Below are 25,645 nucleotides of genomic sequence, written 5' to 3' on the forward strand. Positions count from 1 at the left end.
CTGCAATTGTCCAACAGGTTTGAGGTTCTTGCAACTTGTATGGATGAAAGTGGAGGGCTGCAAACTGACTATGGCACTGTGATACAGGAAGCCATTCAAGCGGGGGGGTGAGTTAATAGGAGTGTAGTGGTAGTTAGGGACAGTGTAGTCAGGGGGATAGACAAAGTTCTCTGCAGCCAAGAGAAGGAATCTAGATGGATGTGTTGCCTGAGTTCAGGGCAACTCCTCTGGGCTGGAGCGGAACTTGCAGTGGAAGGGAGAGGATCCAGTAGCTGTGGTCCACGTAAGTACCAACAACGTTGGTAGAAATAGGAAAGAGGTTCCTGAGGGAGCATGAGCAGCTAGGGGCTAAATTAAAAAGCAGAATCTCAAGGGTGGTAATCTTTGAGCCGCAAGCAAATTGGCATAGGGTAAATCAGATTAGAGTGTTAAATTTGTGGCTCAAATATTCGTGTGGGAGAAATGGGTTTCGATTCATGGGGCACTGGCACCAGTACTGGGGAACCTGGGAGCTGTACCGTTGGGACGGTCTTCATCTGAACTGTGCTGGATCGGTGTTCTTGCGAGTTGTATAACTAGGGAGGTAGAGAGGGCTTTAAACTAAATAGTGGAACGAAGGGATCAGGTTGGGAAGATATGGAAAATTAAATAGAGAAGACAAGGCAAGAGTACAAAAGTGATCCGAGTAAGTTAGGAAGGAAGGGACAGTATAGAACCAAAGAATGCACCAAATAAGGCTAAGGTTTGAAAAAATAGGAAAAGGACAGAACTGAAGGCTTTGTACCTGAATTCACATAGCGTACATAACAAAACAGATGAATTGACAGCACAAATAGAAATAAATATATATGACCTGATAGCCATTACAGAAATGTGGCTGCAAGATGACAAGACTGGGATCTGAGTATTTGGGAAGGACAGGAAGCTAGGGAAAGATGGAGGGAAACTCTGTTAATTAAGAATGACATCAGTACAATAGAGAGGGATGACGTCCATTCTGGAGATCAGGATATAGAATCAGCTTGAGTAGAGATGAGAAATAGTAAAGGTACTGGGGGTGGTTTATAGGTCTCCTAACAGCAACCACATTTAGGACAGAGTATATAGGAAGAAATAACTGCTTGTGAAAAGTACAGTAATAATCATGGGTGATTTTAATCTACTATAGATTGGCCAAATTATATTCGTAAAGCCTGGATGAAGAGTTCATAATGTTTTCAGGACAGTTTCTGAGGACAGCACATTCTAGAGCTAACCAGAGAGCAGGCTATACTAGATCTGGTAATGTGCAATGAGACAGGATTAATGACCTCCTAGTGAAGGTGCCCCTCGATAGCAGCAATCATAATATGATTGAATTTTGCATTCAGTTTGAGGGACAAAGAGCGGATCTAAGGCTAGTGTTTTAAACTTAAATAAGGGCAATTATGAGGGCATGATAGCAGAGCTGGCTGAAGTGAACTGGGAAATTAGGTTAAGGGATGCGTCAGTAGAGATGCAGTGGCAGACGTTTAAGGAGATATTTCAGAATATTAGAGTAGATGCATTCTAGTGAGAAAGAAAGGGACTCTAGGGAAGGATGCACCATCTGGCTAACTAAGGAAGTTAAAGATGGTGTCAAATTGAAAGAAAAAGGGTATAATTCTGCAAGGATGAGTGGCAGGTCAGAAGATTGGATAGAATATAAAAAACAGCAAAGAATGACTAAGAGATTACCAGGGAGGGAGAAATGAGAGTATGAGAGAAAGCTAGCTAAAAATATAAAAATCGATAGTAAGAGTTTCTACAGGTATTTGAAAAGGGAAAAGGTAAGCAAAGTGAGCGTTGGCCCTCTGGAGTGGATGTCTGGGGAATTAATAATGGCAAATAAGGACAAGGCAGATGAATTGAACAGCTATTTTGTGTCTGTTTTCACTGTAGAGGATAGAAGTAACATCCCAAAAATAGTGAATCAGGAGGTGAAAGGGAGGGAGGAACTAAAAACAATTGCAATCGCCAGGGAAAGGGTACTGAAAATTATTAGAACTAAAGGCTGACAAGTCCCTAGGTCCTGATGATCTTCATCCTAGGTCTTAAAAGAAGTGGCTGCTGGGATAGTGTACACATTAGTTTTAATTTTCCAAAATTTCCTAGATTCTGGAAAGATCCCATCGGATTGGAAAATTGTGAATGTGACTCCTCTATTCAAGAAAGGAGGGAGACAATGCAGGAAACTACAGGCCAGTTAGCTTAACATCTGTCGTGGGGGAAATTCTGGAATCTATTATTAAGGAGGTTATAACAGGGCACTTAGAAAATCTCCAGTGCCATCAAGCAGAATCAACATGGATAAAGGCAAAATACTGTAGATGCTGGATATCTGAAACAAAATGCTGGAAAAACTCAGCAGGTCTGACAGCATCTATGGAGAGAAAGACAGAGTTAACATTTCGAGTCCATATGAAGAGCCATACGGACTCAACATTAACTCTGTATTTTTCTCCATAGGTGCTGTCAGACCTGAGTTTTTCCAGCATTTTTTTGTTTTAGAATCAACATGGATTTGTGTAAGAGAAATTGTGTGGCTAATTTATTGGAGTTCTTTGCTTGTTACTTCCTCAATGTGGATGAAGGGGAACCTGTTGATGTGCCACATCAAAAGTTACTACACAAATTAAAAGCTCATGGTGTAGGAGGTAATATATTAGCATGGATAGAGGACTGGTTAGCTAATAGGAAACAGAGTAGGCACAAATGGGTCTTTTTTGTGTTGGCAAGGTGCAACAAGTGAAGTGTCACGGATGTGTGTTGAGGCCGTGACTGTTTATAACTTGTATCAATGACTTGAATAAAGGAACTAAATGTATGGTGGCTAAGTTTGCTGAAGACACAAAGATTGGTAGGAAAGTAAATTGTGAAGAAAACATGAGGAATCTGCAACGGGATATAGGTTAAGTGAGTAGGCAAGAGTTTGTCAGATGTGGTATGATATGGGAAAATGTGAACTTGTTCATTTTGGCAGGAAGAATAGAAAAGCAGCATATTGTTTAAACAGAGAGATTTGGCAGAACTCTGCAGTACAAAGGGATCGGGATGTCCCGGTACATAAATCATAAAGTTACTATGCAGGTACAGCGAGTGATTAGGAAGACAAATGGCATGTTTATTGCAAGGGGAATGGGATATAAAAGTAAGGATGTTGTGCTACAGCTGTATAAGACATTGGTGAGACCACAAAAACTTGAGCCAGATATTTATCAGGACTGAGTACAGTTTCAAAGATTTGTGTAAGGGCTGAGATTTGTTAGGCCTTCAGCTTAACTTTCGGCAAGGTTTTCCCTTCAAATCTCTTCCAACCAACCCATGTTCAACATGCTTGCATGCTCGCTCCTTTTTTTTAGTTCTTTATTTCCCAAGTAGCTTGGTCATATGGTCGTTTATTGGAAGAAGGTGCTTTACCAGAAATCATCTTAAGGGTGCCATCACCCCAACATGAAATGTCGGTTTTTCTCTCAAGCGTACATGGGACATCACACATTTGTCTGCCGGAGAGGCAGCTTTATTAAGGAGCCAGGTTGTGTATTTTGGGTTTAATGACTCCACTGAACTGAACGATTGAATCCTGACAGTGCAGTACTCTTTTAATATCACTGAAGAATTGACCTAGATTATATGCCAGAGCCCTGATTTGGGTTTTTAAACCCATGCTAAAACTGAATCAAACAACATGTAAAACAAAATGCTTAACAATTGGCATCATCGACCATATGAAATGTGGATTTTTTTTGATTTTACAGGTAAATTTTATCTCGTATACAGCATATGAAGATGGAAATGCAGGGGTAAACTGACAAATAGTCCTCCGATATATTGGAGTAACTACATTATCTTTTACAAACTTCAATTTAAAGTCATTGAATGTGATGTATATTAACTGCTGTTCAGCACTTAACAAAATATCCATTTTACCATTGGTAAATTGATTTATGCACTAATCTCTGAAATTACTCATCCGTGAGCCTTTTAAGCCCTTGGGAGATGCAGAGATGCAATGTTTTGTCACACGATGAATTGTGTGATTTTTGGAATCCGTTTGTCCTGTTGTTCTCTGCATATAAGGAAAAGGTGGAAGAAAAAGTTTTGTGACATCAGCTTTTTTAGCAGAGATCTGCTTAATTGTGATTGTGGATAATGCTTTGGAACAAAAAAAATCTCTGGTTCAGTGGCTGGCATCATTCCATTAATGCAAAACATGTGACCATCTTTTACATTTGAGTAGATGGTTGAGTGTCAGCTGGTTAATGGATCAAGTGCATCATTCAAGTGCGTTATTCTATCTATATAAGGAAATGGTTTCAGTATCTGGTAGCATAATTGTAATTTGTAGATAATGAATGCTGGATTTGTCTGACAATTTTAGAAATTCAGCTTTTCCTAATCGTTTCTACCCACATGAAAGCTTATTGAACCATGGATAACACATTGATCAGTTTCAAGTAATTTTCACTGTGCAGAGTGCACTGCTTGTATGCAGTTTACTATTTCACATAAATAGCATCTGGTTAGTCATTTTTTTGTTTTTTTATACATCCTTTCATGGGATGTGGGTGTGGCTGGTTAGACCAGCATTTATTGCCCATCCCTCATTGCCCTTGAGAAGGTAGTGGTGACCTGCTGCCTTGAACCGCTGCAGTCCCTGTGGTGTAGGAACACCCACAGTACTGTTAGGAAGGGAGTTCCAGGATTTTGACCCAACGACAGTGAAGGAACAGTGACATATTTCCAACTCAGGATGGTGTGTGGCTTGGAGGGAATCATGCATGTGCTGCCATTGTCCTTCTAGGTGGTAGAGATTACAAGTTTGCAAGGTGCTGTCAAAGGAGCCTTGGTGAGTTGTTGCAGTGCATCTTGTAGATGGTACACAGTGCTGCCACTGTGCATCATTGGTGGTGGGAGCGAATGTTGAAGGTGGTGGATGGGATGCATGTCAAGCAGGCTGCTTTGTCCAGGATGGTGTCGGGCTTTTTGTGTTGTTGGAGCTGCACTCATCCAGGCAAGTGGAGAGTATTCCATCACACTCCTGACTTGTACCATGGCGATTAGTGGACAGACTTTGGGGAGTTGGGAGAGTGAGTTACTCCTGCAGAGTTTCCCACCTCTGACCTGCTCTTGTAGCCACAGTATTTCTATGGCTGGCCAAATTCAATTTCTGGTCAGTGGTAACCCCCAGGATGTTGGTAATGCTATAAAATATCATGGGGAGATGGTTAAATTCTCTCATTGGAGGTGGTCATTACCTGGCTCTTCTGTGGCCGAATGCTGCTTGCTGCATATCAGCCCAAGCCTTAATGTTGTCCAGGTCTTGCTGCATATAGGTACAGACTGCTTCCGTATTTGAGGAATTGCGAAAAGTGCTGAACACTCTGTGCAATCATTAGCGAACATCCCCACTTCTAACCTTGTGATGGGAGGAGGTTATTGAAGCAGCTGAAGATGATGGCTGGCCCTCAGACATTACCCTAAGGAACTCCTGCAGTGATGCCCTGGAGCTGATATGATTGACCTCCAACAACCACAACCATCTTCCTTTGTGCTAGGTGTGGCTCCAACCAGTGGAAGTTTTCCCCCTGATTCCCATTGACCCCAGTTGTGCTAGGGCTCCTTGATGCCACACACACATATGCGGCTTTGATGTCAAGGGTCGTCACCCTAACCTCGCCTCTGGAATTCAGCTGTTTTGTTCATGTTTGGACCAAAGCTGTAATGAGGTCAGGAGCTGAGTGGCCCTGGCAGAACCCAAACCGAGCATGAGTGAACAGGTTATTGCTGTGTAAGTGCATTTGATAGCACTGATGATGACACCCATCACTTTGCTGTAGAGAGTAGACTGATGGCCAGTAATTGGCCAAGTTGGATTTATCCTGCCTTTTGTGGACTTTTTTTTTTACCAGTTTCCCTCCCCTTCTCCTGATAGAGTTACTCTCTTTACTAGATAAGGTTCTGTAGAATCTTGTTGATCTTCAGTAACTTGCCCAAGTGACCATTATCGTGGGTGGTGGTTCTACAGTAGGCAGATTTATTTTTCTACAAGTAGCCATGAAGTTGAATTTGACCCTGTCTTCACTTGATATTGTGTGTGCTTCCAACAGGATTAACATGGTCATCAATTAGGAATGGGGAACCCTTGACCATTTTCCTTCCCTCCCCATAACTGAATGACCAAATTGTAATGGCAGTTCTGTTGCCCTGACTGAGATTAGCCTGCTCAACACTAATGGGTGATCTAAACCTTGGGCTTTGCTGATCTGTTTATGTTTTACTATTTTCTCTGACTGATCTTTTATGTTTAGAGTACATGGCTTCTTTGTTTTGGTAGCAGTTTCTGCTGACTATTGCCTAATGGCTGCACAAACATCTTGCCAATTGTGATTCTCAGTTACTGAGCATTCAGTGGATTCATCAACTAATGCAAATATTGAAATGGGGTAGCCATTTTTCAGAGGATGATGTAATCCTCTTCCCCCTCCTCCAGACCATAACTTCTCATTGTTTCTAAAAGCAGCCCTACAGGTAGGGAAGAGAATTCTAATCCCATGTTTCTAAAAGCAGCCCTACAGGCAGGGAAGAGAATTCTAATCCCAAACAAAATGCTCACCCCTCTTTTGAACATATTGGTTGGAACCTCTTGCAGTATTCTAAATAATTGCTGATCATTTTGGTTACTTTGACTTCATTTTCAGCTATAGCCTAATTAACAACCTTTTCCCCCTTTTCAATAAACTTAAATTTTATGCTGCCAATGTAAAAAATAAAAATTGAAAGCAAGTTGGGGTCAGATATTCCCAAAGCAGGTGCATCATTTAATGAGTGTATCCGTTGATTTAAAGAAAACTGTATAAGTTTAAAAAAAAAATCAATGCTATATTTTGGAAAAACAAAGTTATTTTGAAATTTTTAAGTGCTTTACTGTGCTTGTGCTGCTCAGCTGATCACAGTGACAAAGTAGACCTCCGCTGCAATGAAATCTCTGTCAGACTTGAATGACATGAAATTCCACTTGTGTTGAAGATGTCAACCATTCTGACAGAATAGTGAAAGCCATAGAACGATGCCCATGATTAACTGAAATTCCACAGTGGTCGATCCGGGTTGGCTGAAATTTTGCTTGACGTCAACAAGAAAAGTGTCAATGCTTAGCAAAAGAGGTGCTTCTGCTGCGCAAGCAAGCTGACCTCTTCTGCCAACAGTCATGTGATGGTGCCGACCAGTCAGAGTGGAGTGGAGTGGTTAGACCCAAGCATGTTCAAATGTGAAATGCTGGACAAGCCATCATTTCACATTAAGATTTCTCTGAAGCAACCTGCAAAGTGTGCAAGTTGGTGAAACCTATGAGAAAGTTGTGTTGTCAATCGGAGAGAATATGAAGCTGATAGAACAAGTAGAAAATTATGGCTTGAGGAGGAAAGTGGCCATCGCAAGAGTGGAAGATTCTGCCATCAAATTTGTCCACCATTCTGAAAACTAAGAACATCTTGGAACCGTTCAACAAGCAGACATTGTCTCAAGGAAGAGGTTGAGAATGACTGCCTATCCTGATGTTGAAGCTCTGGCGTGGTTCAAGGCATCCCAAGAGCATGCCCATTTCATGTTTGTGGGCATATCTGGTTACAGAGAGATGCATTCATGTGGCAAATTGGGCCTCTGTGGCTATCATGAAGCTCTGCTTAACCCAAAATTCAAGGTAGATCTCCCTGGGATTTGACTCGGAGTTTACTGTTGTGAAATTATTTGGTAAGCGCTCACAACATTATCATCTACATTGAATAAAGCGAACTTTTAACTTTAAATAAGTTTTCTTTTTGGTGTTATCTTTAAATTGGTTTGAATTTGCTAGCTAAATTACAAAATCCAGTTATTCTGTGTTGATACAGTAAACAGGTGGCAAATCTGTGCTGACCTGCAGTATTGTTTCATGATAATATTGAGGTTTTGCTGATGAGAGTGTGTTTTGAAAACACTGACATTTTAAGCTTTGGGATTTGCAGAACTATTGGAGCTTAGATTTGTAGTCTCAGCAAAGTGTGGAGATTTGGAAGCCGAGGTCATTTGGTTTTGATGTTTGAGCTGTAAATGTAGCAGCTGTGTAAGGTATAAAATAAGGTGGTAAATTTGAGCTGCGCAGCACATTTAAATTTGGAATGATAGGTATTTGAATGTGGAGGGGGGTGGAACAACAGCAGCAAGAGATTCCATGAAATTGCAGAGTATTGGGCTCTGGCTATATCGACAAATAATATAGTTCTCCATCGTCCTGTATTCCTGAAGGAAATTAGGGATGGGTAATAAATGCTGGCCTAGCCAACGATGTCCACATTCAATGAATGAATTTTTTAAAAAAAATCTTTGGGCTAGTCAGAAATCTGTGGTGAGGTACTCTTGGATTTTTCCCAGGAGGAAATTGTGGTTCACCCAAGACTTGATTTTTGGACAAGCAGTCTGGTAACATACAGGCAGTGGAGGCCTGAAGGTTATGAAAAATTAAGGCTGGGTGTCATTAACGTAAGTGTGGAAGCTGACTTTGTTTGTGAATGATATTTTCACAGGGTAGCATGTGAATTAGGAGGGCTGGGGAGGGGGGCAAAGCGATCTCCTTGGAAGGTTCTGAAAGATATAAGGCGGAAAGAGAGGGACAATTGCTGGAGGTGCTTTGTCTATAATTAGATAAGAGCAGACTGGCAAGGACAGTCAATTTTAAACGTATTTGAGGAAGATTGTGGCTGATTGTCCAAAGTAGCAGAGTGGGCAAAAGGGGATAATGCACCATGGTCAAAATTACAGGTGTTTCAAATCTTGATCAGTGCTGTGTTAGCGGTGGAAGCTTAAATCAAATGGGAAGTTACAGAAAAGTTGTGAACTGATTTTAGAGGTGACAATTTGTTTAGCGATTTGAGAGGAAAGAATGGTTGGAGATGGGGCAGTAGTTTGCCATGACAGGGATCAAAAATGGGATTTTTGACTGAGTCGATTGGTGATAGTGGTTTTGGAAAGAACAAGGTGACAGTATTTGAGTAGAGGGAACCACTTGTACTATCAGCTAGTATGAAGACCAGAAAGAGAAGTCTAGTTAGAAGTTTAGCGGAAATGAGGTCAAGGGATCCTGTAATCAAGCCTCAAGGATGAAATTAAGTGAAAGGAGCATTAAGGGAAATTGGGGATGGGGAGGACCAGGCAGATGGGATTCAAGACTACGATGGGGAACCAAAGCTGGCCAAAGGGGTGGGGTATCGGGTTGTATCCAATGCAACTTGGGCATTAGAGTTAATTACTACTGCCTTGCAGATTATTTTCTCAAAGGCAATGAATTTTTAAATGGTTCTATTGTAGGGATCAGATATTCTTGATATGTTAGTAACAATTTTGACCTCTGAATAAAGCTGCTATCTTTGTAGCAAAAAATGTCTCTCACGTTAATTGTCCTTGGAAATGGTGCAGATGGGTGTGGAAATGCCAAGTATAACCCAGGAACAGTGAATGGATTTATTACGTTGGAAGGCACTGTTCAAAATTATTTTGTGCACAAGTTCTTGAGCTCATTGGAAAGAGAGCTTGCCTGGGCCCTGGCTTTTGTGTATTGAAGAGAACAAAAGGTAGCTCAAATTGTAACAGCTCAAAGTTGAGCTGGAATAAAAGGAAGATTAAGGATTTTTATCATTGTGGAGGATTGGAGCCTGGCAAATATTGGTATTAATCTATTATGCCCATCATTTGATTCAATTCTCAATGTTAAGGAATGGATGAGCATTCGTAAATTCATTGCCCCAGGAATAAGTAAATTACTTGGATTTTGTGGAATTGAATTTCGTGTCCTTGCTAGATCACGTGCAGAATATTGATTCTGTTCCATGTCGTCATGTTGATCAAACTTCAAGTTAATGAAGCTGTATTTTGTTTCTACATAACTTCCAAATGTTTCTGGCAATTGTATCAAGACTTGCTTTGGTCATTTTACTTGAATATTGTGATAATAAATATCTTCCTAAGAGAATCCAGTATAGAAACGCTCCATCTCCAAATGGTTATAATTTGTTTTCACAGATGGATTGTTTTTAAAAAGATAAGTCAGAAGATGTCTATTTCCATGGCATATTTTTGTCTTAAAGATTAGCAATGCAAACATAAAGACTCAATCATAGAAAGGAGAAAGGCTAATCGTAATAAAAGGATGCATTTAGCATGGCAAATTTTTAACTTTTACTTGGTCATTTTAGTTCAGTTCAAATATATTTATTGAAAGAGTTACTTTTTCAGCTGTACATGCCCTGTATTCTGCGAAGTGATATGTATTTTCAGTGGAGTTTGATTTATCATGTGCCTACCGAAAGCTGAGCAGTATAATCCTCTCTTTCCCTTTCCTAGCAAATTTAATGTATTAAAATGAGCAATGGGAGGTCTTGAGGAGAGAGTAGTTCAGGTACAGAGTGGGCACATTGTAAAAACTGAAGAGGAAGGGCATCCAAAATGTCAGGTTCTTAATACAGTAGAGAATTAAGAATAATACCAAATACACACAACTGAAAAAGGAAATGAAGGGCACAAAATGTACAGGAAAATTAGTAGGAAATGCTAAGCTATTTTATAAACTGTAAAAGGATAGAGTTGTTTAGAGACTAGAAAGTAAATCTTGAGGTGCAAGATGTGGCTGAGGCATAAAATGAGTACTTAGCGACCTCTTCGTTTTTGCAACTAATGCCATAAGTAAAGGATTGGGTGGAGAACTAGCAAAAAGGCTGGGGGGGGTGGTGAGAACTATTTTTGCATAGCAAATTATGATCTGGAATGCACTGCCTGAGGGGGTGGTGGAAGCATGTTCGTTAGTAACTTCCAAAGGGAATTTAATATACCCTTTTAAAGGGAAAAAGAGTGGGACTAACTAGATAACAGTTGGCATAGATAATGGGCCATAATGGTTGCTTTCTGTGCTGCATCATTTTATAAAAGTCTTGTGTATAAGTGTATAATTTCTCTTTGCAACATATGATTTGTATTTTGTCTGGGATAAGACCTGTAAATGCTTGTAAGATGAGAATTGCTTTTTATACTTAACGTTATTTGCCTTGCAGGCCTCCCACAGCACTGCTCTGCTGCTAAACTTCCATTCCCAGTTCCGATCGGCTGAACCAATATCTACCTGAATTGTTGATCCCTTTTCCTGCATGTACAAGCTCCCCCAGTAATTTGCTTACCCCAAAATACGTGTGTGCATCTCCTTTTTTGGTTGAAATTAGGAACAGGTTTGCCTTTGAAACCTCGTCACTGTGTCTTCTGATTTGAATGTTCCAGGTTGTTGTCTTGTGTTTTCACAAAGAAACTAGCTGGGCAAATTTCTGAAAGTCTTCACCTGTGAAATGCTATCCCATTCAGCACTAAGGACAGAAGGGACTGAGGTGGGTGGACATGTGGAGGGGAAATTTGTATTTGCAATAGAGCCTACCCTATCGAGAGGATGCCCTCAGGTATTTCCATGTCCGGCGAATTATTGTTGAAATATGTGTGCCATTGTTTCTGTGCACTGAAAGGATCCCATGGATAGCTATGTAATAAGTGTCAAAGTTGACATTACTCATCGAAAAATAATATTGGCTGGGAGACTAGGAGATCTCTCTTTCTCTTGTCCACCCAAATAGGCAGAAGGAAAAATACACCACTTAGTGTGATGCTGAAGTTCAAGCCTAGATTGGCTTAATGACCTGCAGTGGGGGTTAAGCTAAAACTTTGGATTGGAGGTGTCACAGCTGACCCAAACTTGACAGTCTGCTACACTCAAGTTTTAGGACCGCTTCCAAAGATATGACAGTATAAGAGACTCCACTGTGTGTAGGAGATCATTTTAATGAAAATTTTGTGTATAGTTGTGATCTCTGTAAAGACTGCTTAATTTCATTTGAACTTCCAGTTAATAGCTGAAAGGATGACATGACAAGATTTCACATATTTTTCAAATTTATTCATTCACGGTATGTGCGTGTCACTGGCTAGGCCAGCATTTGCTGCCCATCTCTAATTGCCCTTGAAAAGGTGATAATGTGCTGCCTCTTGAACTGCTGCAGTCCATGTGTTGTAGGAGCACCCAGTGTTGTTAGGAAGGCAGTTCCATGATTTTGACAGTGCCAGTGAAGGAATGGCAATATAATTCCAATGTATAGTTCAGGATGGTGTTTGGCTTAGAGAGGAACTTGCAGGTGGTCATGTTTCCATTGTTACGATCAGGTGAGGAGGGGTGAACTGGCTTCCCTCTCCTCAGCTTCCTCGGTCACAACAAAGGGTTTTTAAATTTCTTTTTCCCCCTGGATGCCTTTTTCATATTCAAATGTATTTTTCACTATCTATGCCCTTGCTTCTCTGTGCTTTTTCCAGTTGGTGTTCAATGTGGAGTACTGATTCATCAGCCGAGGGTGGTGGTGGTAGGTGGTAATTGGGAGGTTTCCTTGCCCATGTTTGAGCTGATGCCAGTAAACTCAATGGGTTCTGGAATCAATGTTGACGACTCCCAGGGCAACTCCCTCCTGACTGTATACCACTGCCACCACCTCTCGTGGGTCTGTCCTGCCAGGAGGACTGGACATACCTAGTGATGGTAGTGTCTAGGATATTGTAAGCTATGATTCGGTGAGTATGACTATTGTCAGGCTCTATGGGACAGCTCTCCCAATTTTCGCACAAGCCCCCACATGTACATGAGGACTTTGCAGGGTTGATGGAACCGCGTTGCTCTTTTAGGTGCCTAGGTCGATGCTGGGTGGTCTGTCTGGTTCCTTTTAGACTGCGTTGCGGTTTGATACAACTAAGTTGTTTGCTAGGCCATTTCAGAGGGCAGTTAAGAGTCAACCACACTGCTATGGGTCTGGAGTCACACGTAGGCCAGACCAGGAAGGGCAGCAGATTTCCTTCCCTGAAGAGTGTTGATGAACCAGATGGGTTTTTATGGCAATCAACAATGGTTTCATGGTCACTATTATTGAGATTAGCTTTTAATTCCAGATTTATTGATTGAATTGGTGGGATTTGAACCCATGTCCTCAGAGCATAAGCCTTGGTCTCTGGATTACTAGTCCAGTGACATTGCCACTCGATGAATTGCTTACTTACTATCAAACCATAAATTACACATCAGGGACAGTACAGAAACAGGTTATTCGGCCCAACCTGGCTATGCTGATGCCAGCATTTATGCTTCATTTGAGCCACCCGTATCCATCTATTAACAACCCTCTATTCCTGTCTCCTCACTGGCATATCTAACCTCTTAAATGCATTTATAGTATTCACCTCAACCACATTCTCACCATTCCCTATCTGATATCTTGCTATCTTATATTGATGGCCTCTAGCTTTGTTCTTCACAACAAGTGGAAACGCTCTCTCTGTATCTACTCTAGTGACACCTTCCATAATTCTAAAGACTTTTTTAGAGGCCTGTCAAGAGAAAAGAGACACAGATTGTTCACTTTTTGAGTCCCTCTATAAAAGTGGTTAAAAAAATGAAAAAGTGTAACTTTTCAATTCTATCACTCTAAAACCCACAGTAAACCCTAGTGCTTGGATATCTGTTTTGTAATTCATGTTATTCAGTATTGACTATCTCCCCTACTTGCAAAAAATTATCATCCATAAATTTAGAAACTGTTTTTTTGGTTCCAAGTCTAAATTGTTAATTTATATTGTGAGCAACTGCAGTCCAGCACTCAGTAGTTAGTTACCCTTTGCCCTACTCTTTCCTTTGTCTTTCAGCTAGCTAGCTATCCATTCTGCTACTTGTTCCCTGACTGCTTGCTCTGACTTTTTAATTTATTACATGATACCTTATAGAAGGCCTTTCGGAAATGCGAGCCATCTGATCAGGGGCCTTATCCTCTTCAATTTGATTTAGTTTATTAATTTTCTCATAAGATGAGATTAGAAATGATAATTCATTTAAAATAAAATGTCCACTTTATCTGTCCATGATAAATACTGAAGCAAAGTAATCATTTGAAATTTCTCCCATTTCACTATCATCTGTGATTTTCATCCTGTCTGTTCTTTTGCACTACTACCCAATTTCTCATTTTTATGACATGTAAAATATTTTGCAATTTTATTTTGTTTATTGATTTAGTTTTGGTTCCTGTTTACTGTCCTAATTGTTTTTTGACTTCTCTGCTAACTTCATCTTTTCCCTTGTCATGCTGACCCCTGCTGTTCAGGTACTTATTATGTGGCTCTTTCCTTGCCTTGATTTTTCATAAGGAGCCCTGTGCACATTGTAGGAACGTAATTCCCTTTTCTCCTTTACCTACCTCTCTTGGCCAATTAATTTCGGGATAGTGATTACTTTGTTTTTTTTTAACTCAAATTTGCATATTCCTTCCTCTGCTTCATTTTCATTGTTAAGGTGGTTGGCAGACTACCCTTTTACTATGATCCTTTATTATATTTCATCTCTCTTCACATGGATTCTATTTCTGTCTTGCTGATAGTTTTTTTTTCTGCTGCTGCCAATCTTATCTCTAGCAAATACAGTTACGCCACCTCCTCTCTTCCCGTGCCCTTCTATAAATTATAAATAGGTTATGCCCATTCCCAGTCCTGAACTTTTTTTTCTTCTGTAGACATGTCTCAGCAATTGCACTAATATTTTGTTCTTCACAACATATTATATGTTCAGTTAACCTTTCTTAACACAGGCATTGTACATTACTGTCCAAACGCTGAAAAAATCTATTTGTTCACACTGAAGATAAAAAAAGAACCAAAATATGGTTTACCCTTTTTTATTTTAAACGGTTGTGTAGTGGTATTGCTGCTGGGCTAGTAATGCTCTGGGCACCAGGGTTCGAATCCCACCATGGTAGATGATAAAATTTGAATTCAATTAAAAGCCTAACGATAACCATGAAACCATTGTCGATTGTCATAAAAACCCATTTGGTTCACTAATGTCCTTTAGGGAAGGAAATCTGCTGTCCTCACCTGGCCTGGCCTACATGTGACTCCAGACTATCAGCAATGTGGTTAGCTCTTAACTGCGCTCTGAAATGGCTTAGTAAGCCACTCAGTTGCATCAATCTGCTTAAAAAAAGTATAAAAGGAATGGAACTGGACGGACCACCCGGCATCAGCCTAGGCACTGGAAAGTACAATGGCAAACTCAGCCCTGTCAACGTAGCAAAGTCCTGCTCACTAACATCTAGGGGTTAGTGCTAAAATTTGGAGAGCTGTCTCAGATTAGTCAAGCAACAGCTTGACATAGTCATAACTTATAAGAGCAAGCCTACAAAGTGACATAGTTAAGTGAATGGGAAAAGATCTGGCAAATGGAGTATAATGTGGGCAAAAGTGAAGTCATTCATTTTGGCAAGAAGAATAAAAAAGAAGCATATCATCTAAATGGTGAGAGATTGCAGAGCTCAGGTGCAGAAGGATCTGGGTATCCTCATGCATGAATCGCAAAAGTTAGTATGCAGGTACAGCAGGTAACTAGGAAAACTAATAGAATGTTATTATTTATTGTGAAGGGAATTGATTACAAAAGTAAGGAGGTTATGCTTCAGCTGTACAGGCATTGGTGAGATCACATCTGGAGTATTGTTTACAGTACTGGTCAGTAAGAGTCAACTTAATTGAAACCTTTAAGATTCTGAGGGGTCTTGACGGGTGGATGTAAAGGGGATGTTTCCTCTTGTGGAAGAATCTAGAACTAGGGGTCACTATTTAAAAATGAAGGGTTGCTCATTTAAGACAGATGAGAAATTTTTTCAATGAGGGTTGTGAGTCTTTGGAACTCTGCTTCCACTGCCTTTTGAGGAAGAGAGCCTGTGAATATTTTTAAGGCAGAACTAGATAGATCCTTGATTAACAAGGGGTGAAAGGTTATCGGGGGTAGGCAGGAATGTAGGGTTGAGGTTCCATTCAGATCAGCCATGATCTTATTGAATGGCACAGCATGCTTGAGGGGCTGAGTGGCCTACTCCTAATTCATATGTCCCAGACACCACTATCACCATGCCTGGGTCTGGCCTGACCCACCAGCAGAACAGATCCAGCGGAAGTGAGAGCACAATGGTATACAGTCGGGAGGCAGTTGCCCTGGGAGCCCTCAGCATTGACTCCGGACCCCGAGAAGCCCCTTGGCATCAGGCCAAAAATGAGCAAGGAAACCAGCTGATTACTACTTACCGCACCTCCCCTCCCCCACCCCCACCCGGTCACATCGGCTGAAGAATCAGTATTCCTCCATGTTGAACACCGCTTGAAGCACTAAGAGAGGTAAGGGCACAGAATGTACTCTGGGTGGGGGACTTCAATATCCAACATCAAGAGTGGCTCTGTACCACCACAGCTGGCTGAATCCTAAAGGACATAACTGCTAGACTGGGTCTACGACAGGTGGTGAGGGAACCAACAAGAAGGAAAAACATACTTGACCTCATCCTCACCAAGCTGCATGCCGCAGATGCATCAGTCCATGTCAGTATCGGTAGGAGTGACAACCGCACCGTCCTTGTGGAGACAAAGCCCCATCTTCACATTTGAGCACACCCACCATTGCGTTGTGTGGCACTACCGCCGCGCTGAACGGGATAGATTTCAGACAGATCAGGCAACTCTAGACTGGGCAACCATGAGGGTGCTATGGGTTATCACCAGCAGAATTGTACTCAACCATAATCTGTAACCTCGTGGCCCAGCATATACCTTAATCTACCATTACACCAAGCCAAGGAATCAACCCTGTTTCAATGAAGAATGCAGGAGGGCATGCCAGGAGCAGCACCAGGCATACCTAAAAATGAGTGTCAACCTCGTGAAGCTATAACACAGGACTACTTGTGTGCCAAACAGCATAAGCAGCAAGTGATACAGAGCTAAGCGGTTCCACAACCAACAGATCCGATCTAAGATCTGCAGTCCTGCCACATCCAGCCATGAATGGTGGTGGACAAACAACTCTCTGGACGAGTAGGCTCCATAAATATTCCCATCCACAATGATGGAGGAGCCCAGCATTTTGATGCAAAAGATAAGGCTGAAGCATTCACAACAATCTTTAGCCAGAAGTGCTGAGTGGATGGTCCATCTCTGCCTCCTTTGGAGGTCCCCAGCATCACAGATGCTAGTCTTCAGCCAATTTGATTCCCTCCACATGATATCAAGAAATGGCTGAAGGCAGTGGATACAGCAAAGGCTATAGGCCCTGACAACATTATGGCAATTGTAATGAAGACTTCTGCTCTATAACTTGCTGCGCCCCTGGCCAAGGTGTTCTAGTACAGCTACTACTGGACTTCTACCAGGCAATGTGGAAAATTGCCCAGATATGTCTTGTACACACAAAGCAGGACAACCCATCCTGTCCAATTACCACCCTATCAGCAGTAAATTGGTGGAAGGGGTCATCAGCAGTGTTATCACTTGTTCAGTAATAAGCTGCTCACTGATGCTCAGTTTGGGTTCAGCTCCTGACCTCATTATAGTCTTGGTTTAAACATGGACAGAAGAGCTGAACTCTCAAGGTAAGGTGAGAGTGACTGCCCTTGACATTATGGCAGAATTTGACCGAGTGCGGCTTCAAGGAGCCGTAGCAAAACTGGAGTTAATGGGAGTAAGGAAGAAAATTCTGTGTTGAAGCCAAACCGAGCCAAAGAAAGATGGTTGTGGTTGTTGGAGGTCAATCATCTCAGTTCCAGGATATGACTGCAGGAGTTCCTCAGGGGAGTGTCTGAAACCCAATCATCTTCAGTTGCTTCATCAATGACCTTCCATCACAAGGTCAGAAGTGGGGATGTTCACCATTGATTACTTGATGTTCACCATTTGTGACAACTCATACTGGAGTAATCCATGTCCAAATGCAGCAATACCTGGACAGCATTCGGGTTTGTGGCAAGTGGCAAGTAATGCTCGTGCCACACAAATGCCAGGCAATGACCATCTCCAACAAGAGAAAATCTAACCATCGCCCCATCACATTCAATGGTATAACCATCTCTGAATCACGATCAACATCCTGGGGGTTTACCATTGACCAGAAACTGAACAGGACTAGCCATATAAATACTGTGGCTACAAGAGCAGGTCAGAGGCTAGGAATCCTGCAGTGAGCAACTCACTTCCTGACTCCCCATAGCCTGTCCACCATCTACAAGGAACAAGTTGGCAGTGTGATGGAGCACTCTCCACATGCCGGGATGAATGCAACTCCAACAACATTCAAGAAACTTAACACCACCCTGGACAAAGCAGCCTGCTTGATTGGCACCTCATCCACAAACATTCACCACCACCACCGCACAGTTTCAGAAGTGTGTACGATCTATGGGATGTGCTGCAGGAACTCGCCAAGGCTCCTTAAACAGCGCTTCCAAACTCACGCTACCATCTAAAAGGACAAGGGCAGCAGATACATGGGAACACCACCTGGAACTCCCCTCCAACTCGCTCACCATCCTGACTTGAAAATATATCGCCGTCCCTTCATTGTCACTGGGTGAAAATCTTGGAACTCTCTCCCTAACAGCACTGTGGGTGTACCTATACCACATGGACTGCAGCAGTTCAAGAAGGCAGCTCACCACCACCACCTCGGGCAATTAGGGATGGGCAATAAATACTGGCCTAGCCAGCAATGCTCACATCCCATGAATGAATAAAAAAAACTCGGGACTGTTTGTTGTTAGACTGTTTGATTCTTTATGTATTTGGATCCTGGAAAGCTTTGATCTTTATTTTTATATAGTTCTCGAATGAATTAATGAGTATCTGCGTGCCTAAACGTGTTGAACGGAATTCAGGGTGAAAATACATTAAGCAGACTCTAACTATTTTGTAGCACAGATGATTCAGTTATTGTGTTAGCATATCAATATAATCTCTCATTGGGTGAAACTGTGTCACTTGTCATTTTTGATTTGCAGCCTATATTGGTTTGATGGTTCCTTTTAAAAATCAAATAATTTATTTTTTCATTAATGGAATTCAGCATGGGGTGTATAGCTGTTTAGCTATGGTCATTATGGCTCAGAAGGATACCATTCAGCCCATCGATTCCAGTGCAAGCTCTCTGTACAGCAGCCTAGTCAGCCCCATTCTCCCACTCTATCCCAATAACCCTGCAAAGTTTATTTCCCTTAATTGATAGCCTTTCTTTCCTCCAGCCTCGTTCGCAGCGAGTTCTGGATGACTGAAGTGTACTAGTTATGGTCATCAGTCCCACTAATGAAAAGTGATATGCTGTGGCTCAGTTCATAGCACCCTCGCCTTTGAATCAGAGGGTTGTGGGTTCATGTCCCACTCCCAGAAAAACCAAGAACTGTGATTGTACTCGAAAGAGTTGCAATCTGTGACTGTTGATGACGCGAAAGAATTTTGGAGGCTCAGTGGGTAAATTAATGTAATAAGGCACTTATCATTAAGGCCACAGTTTCAGCTGAGGGCATAGAGGTGGCTTGGAAAGGTGAAAAAACATAATCATTGTTCCTGCTCCCATTGCATTGACATGGAAATGACAAGAAATTGTATTTGGAGATTTTCTTTTCCCTTTCATGCTCTCCTGCCTCATGCTGGGAAGCATCATATTCAGACCTAATCCCATTCTCACTTAAAATACATGGCTGGGTTGTGAAATAACAACCAGAAGACTGGGTTGTGTTTTTTTGCTCCATCGTGTTTCACTTTCCTAGCATCAAAAATAGAACCCAGCAATTACCTGCCTGAGACCACCTAACTCCTTTTATATACTGTTCAGTTGGGGGACCTTCTAGTTTGGCTAGTGAATGCTGCCTTTATGAACCATATCATCCGGAGTTGTGATTTTTAAAAAAACGTATAATGCTTTGTCCTTTTTGTCTTTAAAAACAAGATTTTGAGTATAATTCCTATTGTGCCTCAACATAAGTATGATACTGACAGTTTGATTTATAGCAACTGAAGATTTTTTTCTTTTCCACAAGTATAGTCTTCATTTAATTATGCTGATAATGCATGCTACTGTGGTTTTTAAAAATATATAGGTCAGCTAGCTGGCTGGAAATCAAGTTCGAATTGGTCCTTCAAATAAATGGAATACTGTAACTTTTTAAAGGTTGTTTGTGTCAAGATATTAATGTGTATAATATTGGAAATTATTTTAAATTGGACTTGTAGTGGGGTCTGTCTCTGTGGGGGTGTGTCTTAATTGTATTAAAGCTAGTCTGGGTGCTTTGTATAGTAGTTTTGAGATGTTAAACCATAAAGTAGAGGGTACATTTGTATTTTGAGTAAACCATTCAAAGACTGGGGGTGAAATCTTGCACCTAGCTAGGAGGCACCAAGCAATATGTTTATATTACTAATAAAATTGGTACTATGAAAGGGGCTTTATTGTTAGGAGAGGTGGCGTTCAAAGGGCCTGGTGATACAATGAGAATTTGTATTCAAAGGGAAAGCTAGGTATATACAGAAAAGAGTTGTGTGCAGGTCAGAGGCATGCTACCTGTAAGCCTACAACTGCGCGAAGGAACTTCCCTTTTGAATTCGTAAGATAAAATGTGCTTTGCCTGGTGTCTGTTTAAAGTCTATGGGTTATTGTTGCCTTGGTGAAGATTAATTTGGGGATTTGTTCAATAGTTGTTATGGTAGTAATTTGTAGATGTGTATGTGTTTAATTCCTTGTTAAATTAATAAATGTTCAATTTAATTTATATAAAAGCCTCCTGGAGGCTTGGTGGTTTCATTTCTGAATTCAGAGCTGCATCTCAAACATACCAATTGAAAATATAAATAAATGTTCAATTTAATTTATATAAAAACCTCCTGGAGGCTTGGTGGTTTCATTTCTGAATTCAGAGCTGCATCTCAAACATACCAATTGAAAATATAAAAGTTATGACAGATGTTTAAAGTTTCCCTCTGGGATTTTAAAAAACAGCCATTACCAACTGCTGTGACATAACATCGAGTAGGATTGAGACAGTTCATTTGAAACTCAAATTTTAGGAAAATAGTTAAGGCTTTAGGTGAGATTCTTCTCTTCCTATTCATGTTGAAGAGGAAATGGTCTCACCCCTCTCCTATATTACAAACCGATGTTTGAACTTGATTTTTCAATCTCTTTTGAAGATGGTTGATGGGAATTACTTAAGTTGATGCCTCCCTTCTCTTGGCTATACCAAATTTCATCAGGAGTAATTCCATGAATTAGGGTAGATCTGCTAGAGTCGCTGGTTATGTTGGTCTTGTACTTGTATATGTACTTGATGAAGCAGATAGAAATACAAATAGTAATGGTTATTTCAGACTTAGTTTTTTTTTTGCAGCATTGTCAAGTACTGCGTTTCCTGAAATTTCCCATTGAACTTGCACAGCCAAGCCAGGTAATATAATTTCTGTTACTAATAAAACAGTTTGCATGCTGATGAAACCTGACTTTGTTTTAAGCTGATCAACAAATATAACATTGGTAAAACTGTAATGCCCAGATTTTATGCCAGTAATGATGGTGAAGCTGTCAGGGTTCACTTTCATTACTTCCCTGAAACTGACAGCAACTAATGCAGCCTGCACATGCTTAATTAAACACACAAATTCAGAATTTGGTTTTGGTTATTGTACACTTCCCCATAGAGTGAGCAATCACTAAACTGATGAGTTCTTGCTCATTTATTCTATTAACCCTGCTGTAAAAATTTTGGAATAAGTTCCACCACCTTGAATGAAGTGTAACTACGTTTTTTAACAGTATACTTAATGATAATTACTGTTGGCAAAGCGCCTCTGGCCCTGGAAAACTGAATTTGTTTGTGGAATGTCAAATCGCTTCATGTAAAAAAAATATTTTGAACATGTGAACTTCATAAGTTTTGTTCCAAATTTCAGTTTCTACCTTAATCCAATGAGTACATCCCAGTCACTTATTTTGCTCATGGTAACATTTAATTTAAAAAGTGAAGGATAATCAGTGCACTTTACCTCCTTGCTTGCTGCCTTTGAAAATACTTAAATGTGATTAGCTGTTTATACTGCTTGATGACATTGCTGTTGCTGGAAGCCTGGATATCCTCTTGACTTGGAGCTAAAATCAAACTGTGATCAGGAAAGGGAAAGCATATGCCACAGATTGCCAGCTCTTTTGTAAGCAGCTTTCTTTGAAGTGAGGGGTCAGTCCTGTTGCTTTGCTGCTGACTGCAAAATTCTGGCCAACATGTTTAGACTTTTTTGATTTAAAATACTGTTGCCACAAAGAAGATAATATTCTGAAAGCTTCACCTCCTGCAGACTTTGCTTGATCAACACCTTTTAATACAATAGTTTTTTTCCCTGCAAAGTAATTTTGTATTATCTGTTGTGATTTTGCACTGCAGCATTGTTCAAAAGAAATAATACAAGAATCTTTGCTCAGGAAAAAGTAATGCTGTCAGAGCAATTTAAGTACTTGCCTCATGAGGATTTGTAAACAGAATGCGTGTCACGTTTCAATTGGCTCCGTTGAACGTGAGAAGCAGTTCAATTTTACATACTACTATGTCATGTCCATATTAAGTGCAATTCTTACTGTGCTACCTAGTCATCCCACAGTTTTATTTTACTGCAAACTATGCTTCATAGTAGTTTTTAAATTGTTTGTATGTTAGTTAACATGCTTAGAAACTTACGCCTTCACCAGTCCACCAACAGAAACTATTATAGTTATTAATCTATTGAACCATAAGGGAAACATCTGAAACCACTATTGTGCTGGGGGATATAATCTGGCTAATTGAATTACACGAGTGGGAAGTGGGGGAGAAAATAGATCAGGTAAAGATGTAGATGTGGAAGAGTACAGTCTGGGAGAAAATAGTTAACTTTTATTCAGCCCTCTGGGTGTCTCCTCCCCTCCTCACACCACACCCCCCCACCCCCCACACACTGCTCCATTTTCAGTAAAACCGTGTGCATAAGTTTTCTATTTTATAATTTTCATCTTGATGCTATTCAACATAACTGGTTATGGTGGCTTCCCTATATTTAGAAATTTTAAAGTGTGCAATGTAGCAGATTTTTTTCTGCTTTATGGTTTACTTTAACTAATGCTCCCACACATTATCCTATTTGCTACAAATGAAATGATTTCCAATCAAAAAATTTCTCTTAAAACAAATGAATAGGATTGGAATATAGAAATTGCAAGACTAAGTAAGTCCAAGGCCCATCAGGATTGCTGAATATTATCCTGGTAGCCACATGATTCAACAATAATTGAGTTCTTGACTAATCATAACAGACAAACTCTGTTTGTCTACAACAGACCTGATATGAAATGAGAGAGACCTTCAGTGGTGGAAAGCTTTGGGAACCAGAGATCCAGAGTCACCTGTTCTTCTGAAGGATGCCACACTTAACAACATGTCAGATCTCAAATTACTCATGCTGTGTCTCAAAATATTTTCTTAGAGAAATATATTTAATTTGCATTTGAACTAATCAACACTAGCTGCTTCCACTATCATCTTGAGGAGCCTGTTCCATTGATCTACCACTGAAATAGTTTCTATAATTAATTTTAAATTAATGTTCTTTCAAGTGCAGGCTGTCTCCTCTCTTTTTTACTGTTCTGGATAAGGTGAAACAGCTCATCATTGTCTATATTGTGTAGTCCTTTGGAATTCTAAAAACAGCAATCGTCCATTCTCTTTTGTATTGAACATGCCCAGTTTACCTAATGAATGCAGAATTCCAGCAGGTTAATGAATAAATAGTTAAAATTAGAATGTTTATCTATGTTCTAGATATAAATTGTTGGTTAATGGATTCAACCTCACTATTCTGCAGTTGCCACAAACCTGGGTTTGTGCCTACTTTAGAAACTTAAATTGTATCTGGGGAGGCCAAGTTGAGCTATATAACAACATTCTGAAGAATTAGTGATTGGCAGTCTGTCATTAGTGGTGGGAGGAACAGTTTCAAACAAAAATGAAAAGTAGTATGAAAGTTAACAAATTGGCAAGACATTAAAGCAGGTTGAATTATATGCAATTTCTCTTGCAACATATTGATGTAATATGATAAATATATCTAGAAGATTTGCTATAATCGTGGGTTTACTATCTTTGGAGGTGGACAAAAGAACTTGCATTTTAAATAGGAGCTGTACTGATGAATAACTGTAGCAGAGGCATGGCAGCAAATCTTTTGAATTAGAATTAAATGCTGAAAGCAAATATTGTTCATACATATATAAGGAGTGTTTTACAGTGCTGTGATAGCCAGGCTGAAATTTAAACCTTTAGTCCAAAAACTTGTCAACTCTGTACAAACTCATTTTTGGAATGTTAACATATAATTTTGATATTGCAGGCATTGGAAGAAGCCCCCCGTCGACTAAAAAACATTGTAGATTTCAGTAAACATGTGATGAAGCTTTTATTGGGTGATAACTTTGTACAACCTGGGGTAAGAAAATTTCAATTTGTTGTACGATTGCTAAGCATTCCCTGAGATTGTACTTTGGAAGAATGCTGGTCAGCTGAATGAATACTGAGTCATGTCTACAGTTTTTTTTTGCAGCGAGGTGAAATAAACATCGTTTGTAGTTATCTCGGCAGCGCACTCCTTTGAGTTGTCTATTAACAAGAGGTATGTGCATGAGTAGTAAGTGTAGCATTCTGCAGACTTTAGATGTCAGTATGGGAATGAAGAGGGTTGAGTCTGCCTCCAAATCAAAAGCCTATAGAGCAGTAGTCCTGTCCACTCTTTAATATAAATGTGAAACTTGGACTATGTACCAGTGTATTGTCAAGAAACTCAACCACTTTCACTTGAGCTGTAGTCAGAAGCTGATCTTTGTTGACCGACGTGGACACGGTGGGCCAAATAGCCACCTCCTGTAGACGTCTGAGTCTAAGCTTCTGAAGATCAGATGGCAGGACAAAATACCAGACACTGAGTGGCTCCCCTGAGCTAGCATGCTAAGTATCCACACCTTTTTGAGACAGTCACAACTAAGTTGGGCTGGTCATGTAGCTAGAATGTTTGATGCTTGCTTGCCAAAGTAAATCTTCTGTTAAAAATGTGGTTTATAAGATTGTTTTGGGATTGTCTGTTTAATTTAAGATAAAATGGAGGGATGAAGGGGTCATGTGACCAACTCTGTTCGACTGCAAGCTTGGGTGGTTTGGTTGTTCAAGGTTGAACGAGGGCCCCCAAGTTATTTAACGTGGAAGCAGGTGCAAGATATTCACACCTGTGGACAATGGCAAGTCATCTGTGATAACTGTGGGTCAGTTAGTCTCCAAGTGTCACAGAGAGCTGTTAAGAATGTCAGGTTTTATAAACGGTTATAAGTAATTGCTTAGTAGTACAAGACTTGAGTATTGCTGAAAAAAGAGACACGCTGTTGAAGCTTTTCATCTTGCATTTGTCATGATGCAAGAATACCAAATCTCGAAGAGCAATTTATACTGCATGAGAAGAGAAGGCTAATTGGTTGGCAAGTTGACTCTGGTCGAGGCATTGCCATAGGGAATGCACCAGGAAGCCGTTGTCCCCTATGTTGTTTTGTTTAATGGAAAAAGGCACAATGCTTTAAAATATTTTCCTCTTTTTAAGAGGACAGGACCCTGTGTATGAATATATGTAGCTTCTAGCAAGCATATCCCCATGGCAACGCCTC

The 25,645-nt window shown here is 40.4% G+C and overlaps 1 protein-coding gene and 1 long non-coding RNA gene across 5 annotated transcripts in view; both read left to right on the forward strand.

Moving 5' to 3' along the window:
• LOC144681619 (uncharacterized) overlaps positions 1-25,645 on the forward strand; it is a 324,557-nt gene that overhangs the window by 188,615 nt on the left and 110,297 nt on the right. The gene's annotated exons all lie outside the window — the stretch shown is intronic.
• ippk (inositol 1,3,4,5,6-pentakisphosphate 2-kinase) overlaps positions 1-25,645 on the forward strand; it is a 74,946-nt gene that overhangs the window by 6,733 nt on the left and 42,568 nt on the right. For 2 of the 4 annotated variants that reach the window (XM_078543348.1, XM_078543349.1), the window contains exons 2-3: positions 21,312-21,368; positions 24,331-24,426. In XM_078543348.1, the coding sequence (XP_078399474.1) occupies positions 21,312-21,368; positions 24,331-24,426 (153 nt within the window). The remainder of the gene's footprint in view (positions 1-21,311; positions 21,369-24,330; positions 24,427-25,645) is intronic. The other 2 variants (XM_078543351.1, XM_078543350.1) reach the window with 1 other exon arrangement.

The sequence above is a fragment of the Cetorhinus maximus genome, chromosome 6 (assembly GCF_964194155.1).
Source record: "Cetorhinus maximus chromosome 6, sCetMax3.hap1.1, whole genome shotgun sequence".
Lineage (NCBI taxonomy): Eukaryota > Metazoa > Chordata > Chondrichthyes > Lamniformes > Cetorhinidae > Cetorhinus > Cetorhinus maximus.